The sequence below is a fragment of the Tachypleus tridentatus genome, chromosome 9 (assembly GCF_004210375.1).
Source record: "Tachypleus tridentatus isolate NWPU-2018 chromosome 9, ASM421037v1, whole genome shotgun sequence".
NCBI lineage: Eukaryota > Metazoa > Arthropoda > Merostomata > Xiphosura > Limulidae > Tachypleus > Tachypleus tridentatus.
The window spans coordinates 46,037,274-46,053,575 of record NC_134833.1 but is presented as its reverse complement, the minus strand read 5'-3'; the positions used below and the strand labels follow the sequence as shown (position 1 = coordinate 46,053,575).

Sequence of the window (16,302 nt, the reverse complement as noted above, 5' to 3'; positions counted from 1 at the left end):
ACTTCCACTACGTGAATGAAATAGGGTCATATTTTGGTATACGTTATTTTTGAAAATTAAAATAATTCAAGCTCCATACCTGAATAAAAAGTCGTTATTAAAGCGCGAATAGTCTATAAATATGAGACGACACACAAAACACGTAGCTTGATTATTTCCAGTCATAGATCGATTTTTTTTTATATTTGTACAAATTCTTTGCTAACCACATGTAATTAAAGTCCGACAGTATATTTATAATGAATGAGTTTCCACATAAGGAGCAGTTTCTGACTAACTGAATGTTCGCTACTTAACTATAATTATTCTTGTAATATTTTAAGATATAGATGTTTTAATTTGTATATAGTTAAACACAAAGCTAGGTAACGCGCTATTTGTACTCTGCCCAACACAAGTATCGAACCAGGGTTTCCTGTGTTGTAAATCTGCAGACATACTGCTGTGCCATTAGGGGGGCATAGATGTGTTAAATAAAAGAGAATAGTATATAATAATGATTTCATAACAGTTTTTAACAGTTCTAACCCAAAATAACTAAACCTTCATATTGAATATTATAATGTTATTTCACGTCATTACATTCTTAAAATTTCTTAGACATTTATTTACACACTAAAACCTTTCAAAGCTATTTTGTAAATCAAATACAATGTTTTCAGACATATAAGTTCTTTATATTATGAATTTGATATTTTCTTTCACTTGCAGTAAAAAAGTGTGAGCTGATCCTCTGGTATAGTTAAATCAAACATATTATTTACCAACATCAAGATCTGGTGGTTACAAAGTATTTCAGTTGTGACTCTTTGGTATCCGTCCACCCACGATTTTCTCATAAGTCGCTTTTCAAGCAGTCTTCTGTTTGACCAATATCTATAGACTCTATTTGGAGCTGGAGTGTCCCAATTGAACAAAACAGTGTCTTGATGATGGAATCCACAGTTTTTACACTGCAAGAAACTGGTAAAGAATTTTGTAAGTGCTGCTGTCGATGTTCCATGATGCAGCTGAGACATAAGAGGGCTTTGATGTTGTGGTTGTATTACATTCTATAATCAATCTCTTAAACAGATATTTTTACCCTTTAAATCTTATATATCTGTGTAGCACTTATAGTGATTATTTACAGTGCATAATACAGAAATGGAACAGGAGAAGACGCTAGTACAATAAACGTATGAAGTTCTTCAGTTGTATTTATATCTTTTGTTAACATCGCCTTAATGTGGCTGGTGAAGTTAAGCTGTTTGTTAAATGTTGTTCCCCAAGTAATCTAGTGTTTCTTTCAGAGAAATAACAGTGATAATAAAGGATGATGATGACATATCCTAAAGACCATATCTGGTTTTGAGTGTTTAGTACATAATTTTTGAATAGCAATTGATCCCTGAGGAAGGCCAGTTTCGATGGTGATCCAATCTGACTGTCAGTTTCCATGCTTCATGATGTATCTTTTGATGTTTAGTGTAATTACAACCAATGTTGCACGTGTTACACTGAATATTCTGAATATTTAGTCAGCAAGAAAAGGCAACTAGACTATTTTTTTAGACATTATTCAGATCTAAAACTACTGGCTACTGCCGCGCTTCCGTGACTAGCTTCAAGCAAATGTAATGCTTCAACAATGTAGATCCAAATCTCTCTTCCACTGTGATATCTGTCTAATAACCATAATAACTAATTAAATATTATAGCTATAGGCTTCTCATGACAATGCTATTTTGTAGAATTATGAATCGATGGCCCTTAAGAAGAGAAAGATCCTTTATAGATTTGGAGAGATATTTAATAAAGGCATCAGTCCACAATTTTATGGCTGTTACATGTTGGCCAGCTATTTTAGTACTCCAAAACTAGCTTTAAAAGGTTGGGTTGCAAGGTTCTTAAAGGTATGGTTTTTACACCTGGACCTGAGGTTTTAGATGTATTCAAAGCTCTACGTATTTCGTCCATGCTGAAGATGGCCTCCACATTAATAAGTAAGTATAGTGCAGATAGTGATTTCCTTAGCTTCATTCTCTCCCCGTAGTCACATAAGTATGAAAGACTTGTCTTGGTATTTAGCTGTATGTAGAGGAATACCACCACCATAAATTATTGTCATTGCCGTGTTTTTGGTTTTTGTAAGAGCCATCAACTCCTGGAAGTTCATAAGTGGGCTAATTGTGAGATTTTTTTAGTTGTGTAGCTCATTCTATTTTATGTCTCGTGCTTCGGAAGATGATCGCCTGCAAAGAGAATTAGCTCTATTATGCGTAGTCCTTTCCTCCTCTGTTCTTAGCTATTTTTCTTTTATTAAACATGTATTATATCCTCTGAAACAACAGAATATCATCATTAGAAGGGCTCTGTATAATAACAGTTATTTTGTTTGTATTATTACATTGAATTTAATAACTAACAACTTTTAGCATCTTCCTCACAATATAAGACCGTTGTTTGTATGCACTCAGTCTCAGCTTGATTGTACTCTGTCGGGGCTTTATTAGTCTCACTTTTCTACCATGATGTTGTATGACTTTTGGAGAAATCACTGACAACCGAAAAAAAATATTGTTTTATGCCTCTTTGTCATCTACTTTTCGCGCGTGTATAGCACACAAAGAGATCATTGGTGACATTATGACCCCTGTAGCAAGTAGAGATGACACCAAGGTAAAAGTAAGATAAATAAAGATAAATTCAGACATTGATCAAGCCTTGTTAGTTTACCCAAGTTTAGTAGTATCAATTTGGTAACTATACTATGAAGAGCAGATTGTAAACATTTGTCATTAGTTATCATCCTTAAGATACGTTTTATAATGCTAATCGTTTATATCATTCACTGTTCCATTTCCCTCGTCTGTAATTATAAACAGGATAAGTAATGTGAAATAGAATACAATTAATATAAAGACTTTATTTTATTGTTAAGACCTATAAAAACTTTGATCAACCAGGATAGATATTTAATCACGAAATATTCTAAGAGAATAAGTTTGAAAATCCCAATTAAATATGTAAATAAATAAATGCATACATTTTACTCTCCTGATTATATTTTAAAAAGTTAATGTTAGTCACTGCTTACTACCTTACTTATCGTTCTTTAATTAACCATGTGTTATACCCACTGAAACAATATAATATTGCTATTATAAAAGTATTATACGATAACAATCATTCTCTCATATTGAATTTAATAAATAACATTGTACCTTTTCTCAATCAACATATAAGGCGGTTGTCGATTTATAAAAAACCTTCTAAACTTTTTTCTGAAATATATTCCAGTTCTTCATCGTTATTTATCTAATATGTTACATTTACTTTGAAAAAAAAAGACTTCTTTAAACCATATTGTTTTTATTTTAAGCCATATTTCAGTTTTTGCTTCTAACAGAAAAACAATGTTGTAATTTTGGATTTTATAACAAGTCTATTAATGAATAACAATGTAGCTTAAAATTTTGAAAAATTAACTTACCTCAAAGAAACCTTCTTCAGCACCTAGAACTATCATTGTGTTCTCTGGTTCTGATTAGAAAGACGTACTTTAAGGAATTTGATGTTGCACGACTAGTGCAGGAAGTGAACCCATATCGATATAACAAAGTAATACCATACTTGCATCTTCAATAATGATTCCCGTTTGTAATGCACTACCTTCATTCAACTAAATTCACATATTTATTGAATAAACCGATTATGGGTTGTTGTTTTTTCATTATATAGGAATTTTTGTACGATCAGTAAATATGCAGATATTTGGCAAGCTGAGTAAATACGAAAATTTAAACAAAACTTTCCTAAAGGGCAGAAAACGTCAATCCATAATACGAGATAAATTCAAAATAACCGGATTTTACCCAACGAACTGCGAAAGGGACCCTGAAGAAGGAAAGAAAAGAAGATAGATAAGTTCTTTGAACGCGATAGTTAGACTGTTTCAAAATACAACTACATTAGCAAAAGCAATGCGTGCACAAAAACAAAACCATACCAAGATTCTGTTTTTAATTCACAAAGTATATAAATAATAACAAAAAATAATAAATGAACTGTATTTTTATCTCCACATCTTATATTTATTCGTAATATTTAACGTAAGCAACGCGCTTTAAAAAGCATTAGTAATAATACATCACTTGTCATTGGAATAGTAATGAAATAAAATGAGATATAAAGTATTAAAATATTACAGAAATTTTTTCATTAATGTTATATACGTTCACTTATAGAGAAAAGTAGATTACCTAAATAAATTATTTTTAGTTCTGGGAAACGTACTGAATGAATAATATCTCAATAACAGTCGTTAACCTTTTTTTCGTGGTACAACGCTAAGTTTCAGGATTTACAACGTTAAAATAAGGAGTTTGATTTACTTCGATGGGCACAGCAGATACCCTCATGTGGTTTTGTTATAATAAAATAGAAACATACATATTCATTCATCACTAGCTTATAAATAAGATTCGATTCATTTTGTTGACACATGTAAATGTAAATCTAATCAATATCTACTAATTATTTACAAATACTCCTGTAGCTTTTCGGAATCTGTAGCGCATACTGGAGGGGGGCCCGGCATGGTCAGGTGGTTAAGGCACTCGACTCGTAATCTGAAGATCGCGAGTTTGAGTCCCCGTCACACCAAACATGCTCGCTCTTTCAGCCGTGGGGCAATTATAATGTGACGGTCAATCCGACTATTCGTTGGTAAAAGAGTAGCTCAAGAGTTGGCAGTGGGTGGTGATAACTAGCTGGCTTCCCTTTAGTTTTACACTGCTAAATTAGGAATGGCTAGCGCAAATAGCCCTCGAGTAGCTTTGGGCGAAATTCCAAAACAAACAAACAAACAAGCTTTGGGCGAAATTCAAAAAGAAGCAAACAAACAAACATATTGGAGGGGCTTAAACATGTTGGCAATGCAGTTAGGAAGAAGACGAGAGTTAAGGTCGTTTTGTTGGAACTTTATTACCAAAATATTTTTGAAAATGAAACAGTATAGGTCATAATCAAACTTATCCATAAAGATAATTCGTCTTTACTTTTGTTTGTTTGTGTTTCGGCGCAAAATTACCCATTGAGGATATGAAACTAAATTCGAAGTTAAATTCCCACTGCAATTATAAAGCATAAGGCCTAAAGCTTATTACAGATCCATCAGTAGAGACTTGTATCTAAACAAAAAGTAATATAAAAGATCTCTCTCCTAATACTCTGAATTCTTTGCACTTTCATCCAACTGTATCTTGATTATTTATTTAAAAAATGGAACAAATAGTTCGAAAACTACTTTGTTTTTTGGAAGTGTACAGAATTAAAATATTTTTATAAACTTATCTTAATTTATCAAATTTTGTTGAAAATGCACATTAGTTAAAATTTCGAACTTAAAACAGCGATCTCTCGAAATAGAAAATAGTTAAATGATGAACATAAGAAAAGCTTGTCTACCGGAAGGCGAAGTTACCTGCTGATCATTATCAAGAAAATATTTTCTAGAAGGCATGGTTACCTGTTGCTCAATATCGGGAAAGTTTTTTCTAAAAGGCATTGCTTGTTTGTTTTTTGAATTTCGCGCAAAACTACACCAGGGCTATCTGCGCTAGCCGTCCCTAATTTAGCAGTGTAAGACCAGATGGAAGGCAGTTAGTCATCACCACCCACCGCCAACTCTTGGCCTGCTCTTTTACCAACGAAAAGTGGGATTGATTGTAGCATTGTAACGCTCCCACGGCTGAAAGGGCGAGCATGTTTGGTGCGACGGAGATTGAATCCGCGAGCCTCAGATTACGAGTCGAGTGCCTTAACCACCTGGTCATACCGGGCCCAGCAGAAGATAACGTAAAGTTATGATTTTACTCTCGCGACCTGATCTGTTAATAAATTCCCTGGCAGTAGCTTCACTAAGAGAGAGACTTATTGAGAAATATTTATATTGAAAGTTATTTTTGGAATATTGTATTTGCTGGTTTTTTATTGTGCTGTTCTGATTCTTTTTCCTGTTTCCGTTATTGTTGATTTATTTATATTTATGATAAATTGTTTTTTAATATTGGTGTGAAGTCTTGACAAGGCAAGTGTTTATTAAATACGTTGTAGTATATGTTGAATTTATTTCTGAGTGTTGTGATTGTTGTTTGTTGTTGAATATTGATTGTAGAGGTGTGTTCATTTTCTTTCATACCGTTACGTTTTCGCTACAGTACTTAAGTCGGTTATTTCAGTTCTTTTGTCTCTTGACTATTTAAATTCGTTACTGTGACGCAACGAAGTTAAAGAGTTAGACAAAGAAGAAGTCCAGTAGTCTTGGTAATAAAACACTATTTCTAAAATATAAAAATTTGTATTTTAAACTATGTGTCTATTTGCTTGTTTTCCTCTTATGTCTATCCCTCCTAAACAGTCCTGAACTCGCGCTTTGCAAGAACCTATAGGTTTATTATTGGACATCAGTATACCTCAATGCCACAGACTGGTTATAAGATTTTGATGCCATGACCAAAGGATTTGTTATCAGATAATATATTTTAATTGCTCTTTTTTTATGTTGAGTGTCTGGTAAACCAACATTTATAGATAGTGTTACCTTGAAAAGTAAGTTTCTGAAACCACCTAAAACGTACAGCAGAAACGAAACATCTGTGGCACTAGTGAGGATCAGTCCATGAATATAGCAAGATATAAGAGGGGCATTCTCAACCATTATGACAAAACTATCGACATTTTCGTTTCGTTCTCGAAACCAACAGATTGAAGGCTGCTTTACTGAGAAACCACTGGAATACTTAAATGTTTGTTTTGAATGTCGTGCAAAGTTATATAAGGGCTATCTGTGCTTGCAGCTCCGAATTTAGCAGACAAACTATAGAGAAGGGAGCTAGTCAGCATCATACACAGCCATCTCTTGGGCTGTCCTTTCAACTATCACATTATAATACTTCAGAGCTGAAAGGACTAGCACGTTGCATGACGGGCATTTGAAACTGTAACCTGTGGATTTCAAGTCAAGCGCCCTAACCACCAAGCCATGCTAGGCCCTGGAAGCCCCAGTACAGGATCATAGCAAAGTATAGAACGGCCATGATGACAAAGAGTGGACTGAATATCTCAAGACTTACTGAGGAGGTCGCTTGAATAGAACGTCAAGGCGCTTTGGACAAACCTCAGCAATGCAAGGCGTCAACAATTGAGGATTATTGTGAGATGTTAGCGTATGTAATCACAATTCCATCAGATGAAGCAGATTGATCTTGTTATGATCCAGTGAGTGTGAAGGTTAATCAAAGGCCTTCAAAGCTGGCAAAGAACACAGAAAAATTTGTTAAGTTGCGTCTGTTGAGTAAGTACGTTGTAAAGGATGACTTTAAATTTGGTATCGCATACAACATTGTGATGGTTGTAACGATGGTGCGCGCAAACGCATACCGAGTCATTACACATTCTTTAACAATGTTGGAACTTCATCACAGTCAATGATGTGACATTCAGTCATACAATAGCCTCACAGCTGAATTCCATTTAAAATAGCTCTGTTTTTACGGTCTCAAGAGCACACTTGGTTCAGTTTCATCCATTATGCACAAAGGATATCCTCATTTTGGAAATTCTAAATCCCCAACATGAACACGTTTTTATAATTTAATTGTATCAAAATTTTGCAGTAGTCCACAACAATTCATATTCATCAATGTACTTATGCAAACTATATTATCGTATAAATATTTTTCATTAGATATTTTCATATCGATTATGATCGATACACAAATTTAAAAAATCTGTCCATTATGTTTAAATGTTAAAATTCTGTTTTTCAAAATCGTAATAATCCAAAATAAAAACATCAAATTTGTAACAAATAATAATATTATAATGTGATGATGCCTATTTGTAAAATAAGGAGGAAAACAGAAGTTATGAAACAACTTACGACAAAAAAATAGCACGAAACAAAGTAAACTTTATAAAAGATACGTGTTTGTTCCTACCTGTAAACTTTATAATAGGTGAGTTTCATTGCACAATTACTGCTTTAGGAATGTTAACTATTTTTAGTGAGGTCCTGAATATCTATTAGAGCCTTAAACTTGTTTTGGTTTTCTTCAAATTCTAGCTTTCTGGCAAAATCAACCTTTTTTGTTGTTGTTGTGGCTGTTATAAAAAACACTTAATCAACTCACTTGGTATTATAACACAAAGAGTGAGTAATACTATAAAATATAAATGTTCATGCTGAGTTTGTTTGAGACTTCACGCAGCATAACTGTTAACTGTCTCTAATTTTGAACTCGTAGACTAGAGAAAACACAGCTTGTTAACAGCTCTTACCATTAACATCAGGATTAATGATATCTGACCAAATAGCGGGATTTTACTGGTAACTCATCCATGATTTAAAAATGCGTAGAGTGTTTTAGCAGCAACAGGTTGGGAACAGTAAACTTTTGGATTCACAGTCTGAGTATGATGGTCAGTGAACATTAACCCACGCCCGGATATTTATATTATAAGATAATATATTAAAAAAATGATAACATAAAAACATTAACATAATAATAATTAAAAAAACATTAAACTTAATGTGAGTAATATTTGGTTAGTTTGCTAGATTAGTATCCAAAATAACGATATTAAAAAATAAAGATCAATTATAATTATAGTAAAACACGGCCAAACATTTCATAATTGCACAACACTAAACGTTAATTCAGTAGTATCAAATGTACAACAACAATATGAATCACAATCAGTAAAAAAATTAAGTAAAAATAAAACTCATATTTTTGTTAAACATATCAGATCTTATATTATTGTTGCAGAAGCATCAGTACCTCGCCGCTGTCTCTCATTAGTCCCTTGCTTTTAAACCTAACTTAAAATGCTTTTAGTGCTAAAAACCAGGATCTGCTAGTTCCAAACTGACCAAAACACAGTGTAATGGTTTGCTTTTGTCTTTATATGTGTTGAACTGAGCTTTTACATACATATAAAAGAAGCAATATAATTTGTGTACTCAATGGATAAAGACATCACCAGAACCCTAGACTGTACTTGCATCAAACTTCATTATTTTGCCCAGGTACAAAGGGTTGATATAGTCAGTTTAGTATCAATTTTTGGCTGTACTCTTGTGATATTTTGAACTAGATGTACCACTCAATCCTGGAAGTTTCCGTATTGTGGTTGTTCAATAGGCCCTCTAATCAACTTCGACTGGACATATGGATGCTGTACCTATCAATCAGGCGAACTGACTCATATTCTTAACTTTTTTCTTTTGTTATTATCAAGTCTCAAACACAAAATGTGGTACATATACATGACTTCCAGAATGTAACTTTGCAGCTACAGCCCTTGAATCTATAATCAACCATAACAGTTGCTTCTTCCACTTTTAACAAACAGAATTAACACAACTAAGGCTCTGTTCCCTTAACAGGTTTATCATTGACAAAGAGTGAGCCAAGTCCAGCTACTGCATTTGTTTCTGGCTGTGTACAGTAAACATGGTTGTATTCTCTCTCTCTCTTCTCTCAAGTCACATAATTTGTTCTTTCCAGAATAGTTCTGTATTGGATGCCAGCAAAAATAGTGAAATCTTCTGTAGACACCGCAACTGGACTCAAATAGCAATAATTCTTTATCTGGCAAAGTCGATCCAGTACTAAGATTTATGTTTCTCTCAGGAGTTATATAACTTAATTTGAACCTCCATGGGTTCTGCTGATCGGTTAATGATTGGCAATCATCCTTGGAATGTTTGTCTCAGATTTAAAGAACTCTACAACCAGCAAAAGACTCTTCCCTAACAGCCTCTTATCCATGAACTATGAGGTTTATCCTGCTATAAATACTATTTCAGTGCTATTGTCACGTTGCAGATATGATTCATGTATTGTATATGTCTCAGATACGATACTATTCATGTAGTTCAAAAGCATCAACATATCTTTGTACTTATTTTGTGATACTTTATTTGCAGAGATACATGCAAGTGCAAAAGCTAAGTGACAACGAAATGATCGAATAACTTAATTGACAAGGAGTGCAGGAAGCGCTAAAATATATCAAGAAAACAACACATCATCAAGTTTACGAAGAAGTAACATTTTATCTTCATTATATTTTATGTTTTTCACTTTCAAATAACATACTTAAACTTGATTGACTATAAATTAAAACACACGACGGCAAAAGAGATCACTGAATGTAACTACTACACATTTCAACACTACAAAATACTAAACATGCTTATCTTTCCTGGGACTGAAACTAGATTGGACTGTGCTTACGGAAGATTGGCCTTTAGGTTAAGCAGGCGTTGAAACCAATGCACTAAGTTACCAGTAAAACGTCACAGTCTTAAAATAGTAGTTAAAAACATTCAAGAGTGAACTTTTCCAAGAAACCAATCAATGCATAGATTCTGAATTCTACAGGAATAACCTTACTTCGGGGTATGCTTTCCAAAATTTCGTTTTCTACATATAATGTGATAAGATCAAACTGTATATAAACATACATAAAAGATAGAGACACTGAAAAATTAATAATTAACATAAAAATAAACATAATATACTTTTGACACCATGTGTCAAAAAAATAAGACTGAAATTATAAGTATTGTTTCTGTCTTTCCAGTAAAAATAAATAATTTCTCTTGGTTATAACAAATGAATGTTTGTCTATCTGCAATACTAACTTACCAAAACGAACAGGGATTTTTTATATGTGAGAAGCATCTTCGCTTTAAATTCCATGAGATATCACTGTGAATGTAAAAAAAAAGCTATGATGTAAGAAAATGGAAGTCGATACTAATGAACCAGCCATGTATTTGTTTTATAAGTGTATTAATTCGGATTTCCTCCCAGGTGTTGTTTCTTCAGATGTCTGATGATTGTTTGTGTTACTTTTATTACTATTGCGCGTCTATTATATATACACATTTGTGTTTGAGGAATGTCCCAATCTGCTTTGAAAATAATTTCCTCTGCTTCACACTAAATTTAAGATGTGTATAAGGGCTGCTACCTGAGTTTAGTGATACTACCTAACTATTTGTTGTGACTCCAATCAAAAGCAACTTCAGTGTAGAGCTCGAGAATTATTTCAAGGAAGTTAAATAAAAGTGTCAAAAAAAGTTTCATAAATAAATAACCTGTTTTCTAATTTGTTCGTTTTATCGCGTAAAGAAATGGTTTTATAGCTTAAACGATTGAATACAAAATTCGTACAGTATTTAACACGTTCACTTAACTTGATAGCTGGACTACTTCATAGGTTTATTTTACCTTATATGTGTGTGTGTTTCGTCTATTGTTTAATTGAGATGAATTAAAAATGAAAGAGAACCTTATTACCTTATTGTCTTAGCGACCCGGCATGGCCAGGTAGTTAGAGCGCTAGACTTGTTATGCTAGGATCGCGGGTTCGAATCCTCGTCACACCAAACTTGCTCGTCCTTTCAGACGTGAGAGCGTTGTAATGTGACGATCAATTCCACTATTCGTTAGTAAAAGAGTAACTCAAGAGTTGACGGTGGATGGTGATGACCAGCTGCCTTTCTTCTTAATGTATAAGAATGCTTCTAACGTTATTACAATTAATGCAAATTCAGGAAAAAATATATAATGCTTTTATAAGCTAATGGGTGTCAGATAGCATGCACTGAATCTTGATGATTTGAGATGAAGACGTTAATAAAAGTACTTAGTACTTATTAAGAGCTTCTGATCCAAAAGCTAACCCTAAAAAGCACAACGATCAAGTAAGTACTAGCAATTTAAATTTTGCATAATCTATTATTTTAGTAAACCTGTGAATTATCTCCCCTTTTTAACATATCGTTCCTGGAATTTGAGCTCATAACACAAAATTCGTTTGAGTGTGTATGTGGGTGTGTTTCATTACAGTAAAGCCACATCGGGCTATCTGCTGTGACCACTGAGGAGAACTGAACCCCTCATTTTACATGGTAAATCTGTAGACTTACCGCTGTCCCAGTGGAGGACTAATTCGCTTGAATATTGCAAAGATGCTGTAGAGAAATGAAAGTATACACGGAAGCTGTCTTATACAGTCTAATATAAATAACATCATCCTCTTAAGTAACACCATGGCAACGTTGCTGCAGAGAAATGAAATGATGCAAGGTGGCTTTATTTTACAGTCTAATACAAATTATATCATTTTTATCCCTCAGTAACACTACACCGTGTAAATTCTGTTCATATGACGATGTGTTTGTTCGGTACAAGTTTAATCTATTGATTCCTTCTTCATCCCTTTTTAGACACATTTATTCATACTAACTGTTGAGCTCATGGAACAAACTGATGCCTGTTACTATCAATGACGTGATACGAGAAGGTATTATCTGGTACTGAATCTAATACTAAACATTTGCATGCACTAACCAATCAGCAGCGTGTAGTTTCTATTTACAACTACGCTTACTTATGCTAAAACACGGGAAGAAATCTGCCTAAGAAAACCACGAGTTTGAAACAGAAAAGTTAGTTTTGAATTGAATATTCAGAAAAACTCAACTAATTAAGTCTATATATTTTTAAACTTAATTTATAATATTATAAAGAAACAGATATTCGTTTTAATAGCTCTGAATATTTCAAGCCTAATGTGTTTAAAGTTGTATAGAAAGCGGAAGGCGGAAGTAAAGTTTGACATGTGATTTTGCTCGCCCTGTAGAGTACAGAACAGCCGAGCTGTTGTGAGCGGCTGAGCAACCTATATGATGATAGAAGTATTTGGAAGTTAGGCTTAGCTTCTTACCTGCCGAGATAAACGTTCGGGTGAGAAGTTTTTAAAGCAAACTTATTTATTCAATTTGAATTACCCGTTATTGTTGTATTTTCCCTTGAGTTAAATCCGGTATAACTGATATATTTTTATTGTTCAAGTACTTTTGTGTTTCAATTAAAAAGAGAGAGAGTGTGAGTGAAACTGTTTAAAACACTGATATTATTTATAATAATAACCAGAATTTCAGTATTTTCGCGTGTTCTAAACAAAATATTTGAATTGAATATACACTTCTAAGCAGAACGGCCATGGCGTGAGATATAATCGTATTATCACACATGTATAAAGAAGATTTGTAATCACGAGCCGCGCATTATTTTCAATTGAAGAGAAAGTGTATGACTGGAATAATTTAGAAAACAAAAACTCAAACTATTTTTATTGCTACGTAGTACAAATAGTCCTGTTCTTTTTGTTTTTAAGTTCTTACGATATCTAAGCTCTTATAGTTGTGATTTTTATTGCTATAATTTATATATTATTGATTCATAGAAAAATATAATTTAATTGTGGGACTACTGGTTTTATTGGAAAATCAAAAATATGTGTAATAGTTTTAATATTATTATAGGGAGGCCCGGCATGACCAGGTAGTTAAAGCACTCGGCTCGTAGTCTGAGTAACACCACACATTCTCGCCCTTTCAACCGTGGGAGCGTAATAACGTGACGGTTAATCCCACTATTTGTTGGTAAAAGAGTAGTCCAAAAATTGGAGGTGGGTGGTGATGACTAGCTGTCTTCCCTCTGGTCTTACACTGCTAAATTAGGGACGGCTAGCTCAGATAGCGCTCGTGTAGCTTTTCGCAAAATTCAAAAACATACAAACAAATTATTATAGGGCATGATACGAATAATATTTTTCTGATAGTAAAGCAACCCAGACATGCACAAATTACAAAGCATGAAAAACATATAAAAGAGCTTCAACAACACTGCTTCTACCAAATGATAAAGTACTAACAACTTTATTAAGTCTTAAGTTTTAAGGCTGGTAAAAGATATAGAAAATAATCTATTGCATAAGAAACAGAGAGCTTCCAATACAATTTAGGGTCGCGGGTTCCCATCCCCGTCGCGCCCAACATGCTCGCCCTTTCAGCCGTGGGGGCGTTATAACGTTACGGTCATTCCCACTATTCGTTGGTAAAAGAGTAGCCCAAGAATTGGCAGTGGGTGGTGATGACTAGCTGCCTTCCCTCTAGTCTTACACTGCTAAATTAGGGACGGCTAGCGCAGATAGCCCTCGTGTAGCTTTGCGCGAAATTCAAATCAAACCAATCTTTATCATTTTTTTAAAAGTTAAGTTAAAAGCAATAGTGTCATGTTCACGAACTATACCTACCAAAGTCCCACTTCTTTCAAAATGCATTTGGCAGAGTAACGTATTACATTAAAAGTTAAATTAATTCATTTCAACAGAAACATAATTTTATGTTTAAAATCGTATTATTAAATATGAAATGTTAATAGTCACAAATTATATTGGTAAAAGGTTTTCCATTAGGTTACGTTGTCTTGGTAGCTACTTTATACGTTTTTACAAGAGTTTCAAATATAAATAATGTTCTTCTTCTAAAATAATAATAAAAGAATATCTTAGAACGATTAAAACTTAATGGTATGATATAAATTAAGTTCATCGTTCAAGGTACTTAAAAATACGAAACATATATTTCATTCGGAGGTTAACCGGAAATATTGACGTGACATTAAACCAAAGTACAGCTAGACATGTATCGCTTTTCTAACGTAACAATTCTTCGTTTTAACATTGGTTATTTAAATTATCCTCTGATGTTTTAATAATGCAGTTTAACAATATAGATCTGTTTCTTATTTTTTCTTTAGCGCTATCTCTGATATGGTCCTATGTAACAGTAGAGTTAGTTATTTGACATTTTATAGTCTTGTATGAAATAAAATTGAACGAGATGAATCCATATTTGCAAAAACAAAGTACTAGTCAAGTTAATATATGGCTTGCCATCCTTAAGATATTTAGTGTATTGATTAGTTTGACAGTGTTAACTAATATGATTCTATCTATATTACTTATAACTGTAATAATTTTTTTTTTAATATTTATTGTTTAACCACATCATAAGTTTATGTTTCTTTTAAGCATAAAATGGAAGTGGAGTCATTCTATAGTGATTGTTCTTTGGATCAGACCGAATATTTTCCTCAAACAATCAACAATGGAACAATGGCTAGAAGTAGAGAACCAAGAATTTTTAAAGTAAACAAACCATTTCTAATTAAACGTGAACAAGTTTTTGTTTTTATTTTATTAATTTATTTTCAAGCATTTCTGTAAAATTCACTTGAAAGTTGTAGATTTAGCGTTCGTTTGTTTATTGAAGAAAATAAAATAGTTATATGTATTACATTGTATTGTTTCTGATTAATATAACATCATCAAATTCATTACATAAACATCCAAAATGTAAGAATTAAGTTTTGTAACAGCGTAACTTATTAATAAACAACAAACTTGTTTATTTTAAGATTGGCAGTTTGTAGCACTCAAACTGTTGGCAACACATTTCAAATCTAACGTCATATCGTAATTAAACCATTTTGTGTTGTCGTTTTTGAATTAACCACAAAGCTACACCACGGGTATCGAAACCTGGTTTTTAGCGTTGTAAGTCCGCAGACGTACCACTCTGCCATTAACGGTATCATTTTGTGTAATTTTAGTAACGAAAAGATAAATTTTACAATCACTTAACGCTTGAGGAAAAGAGATGTCTAAATTCATTTTAAGTAAAACGCCATTGGTTACAAGTTGTATAGCATATTAGAGCGTACATAATTCTTAAAAATACCTAAATATATATATTCTCCAATAAAAAGTACATAATCTGCTTATGCTCTAGTTTTCTGAATTGTAATATTATGGTCACAAATGCTGTTAACAGTTTAATTCATACCTGCATTATATGTATCACTAAGTTTCAGACATGGGTGGATTACAAGAAATCTCAGTGTCAAACTTGAGATAATTGGTTTGATAAGGAACAATTTAAGTGTGTTAAGTTAGAATTAAATCAGCTATAGTTTAACACAAACATGAATACATTTTGCTTAACATATAAAACAGTTAAGAATATCGAAGTCAATGCAAAACCTTTGTAACGTTTAAAACGATAATTGGCTATTTTCAATCAATAATCTATCTTGCAATAACTGTAGGTGTTATTATGCCTATTAAACACTAAACTGAAACCACAGTTTATGGCTCGTGAACTATTTTTATGAGTAGCATATTTTTCTTGAGATATTCCCTTGGCATAAGTATGGTGTATTTTGCAATCCCAGGTTTCCTTCTATTCTAATGCTGATCTGTCTACTGTTCCATAATTAGTTATTTTATAGAAAGTTACAATGGATAAGGTAATATCAAATTCCACCTCCTACATTGGCTTGTGTTTGAAGAAAAATGTTCTAGGCTATTACAAGTGTGTGCATTAAA

General features: G+C 33.0%; 1 protein-coding gene and 1 long non-coding RNA gene across 11 annotated transcripts in view; one reads left to right on the top strand and one right to left on the bottom strand.

Annotated features, from left to right (window-relative positions):
- Positions 1 to 16,302, bottom strand: part of LOC143225188 (uncharacterized) — a 109,687-nt gene that overhangs the window by 35,825 nt on the left and 57,560 nt on the right. For 5 of the 10 annotated variants that reach the window (XM_076454164.1, XM_076454163.1, XM_076454168.1 and 2 more), the window contains 2 exons: positions 3,476 to 3,879; positions 765 to 1,010 (listed from right to left, as the gene is read on the bottom strand). In XM_076454164.1, coding sequence (XP_076310279.1) covers positions 765 to 1,010; positions 3,476 to 3,511 — 282 coding nt within the window. In that variant the 5' untranslated portion in view covers positions 3,512 to 3,879. Of the gene's footprint in view, positions 1 to 764; positions 2,235 to 3,475; positions 3,880 to 7,985; positions 12,036 to 16,302 lie in introns of those variants that run through there. The other 5 variants (XR_013013671.1, XR_013013672.1, XM_076454167.1 and 2 more) reach the window with 4 other exon arrangements.
- Positions 12,373 to 15,208, top strand: LOC143225189 (uncharacterized). Its single transcript, XR_013013673.1, has 3 exons — positions 12,373 to 12,514; positions 12,709 to 12,812; positions 14,947 to 15,208. It is a non-coding gene; the product is annotated as an uncharacterized LOC143225189 (long non-coding RNA).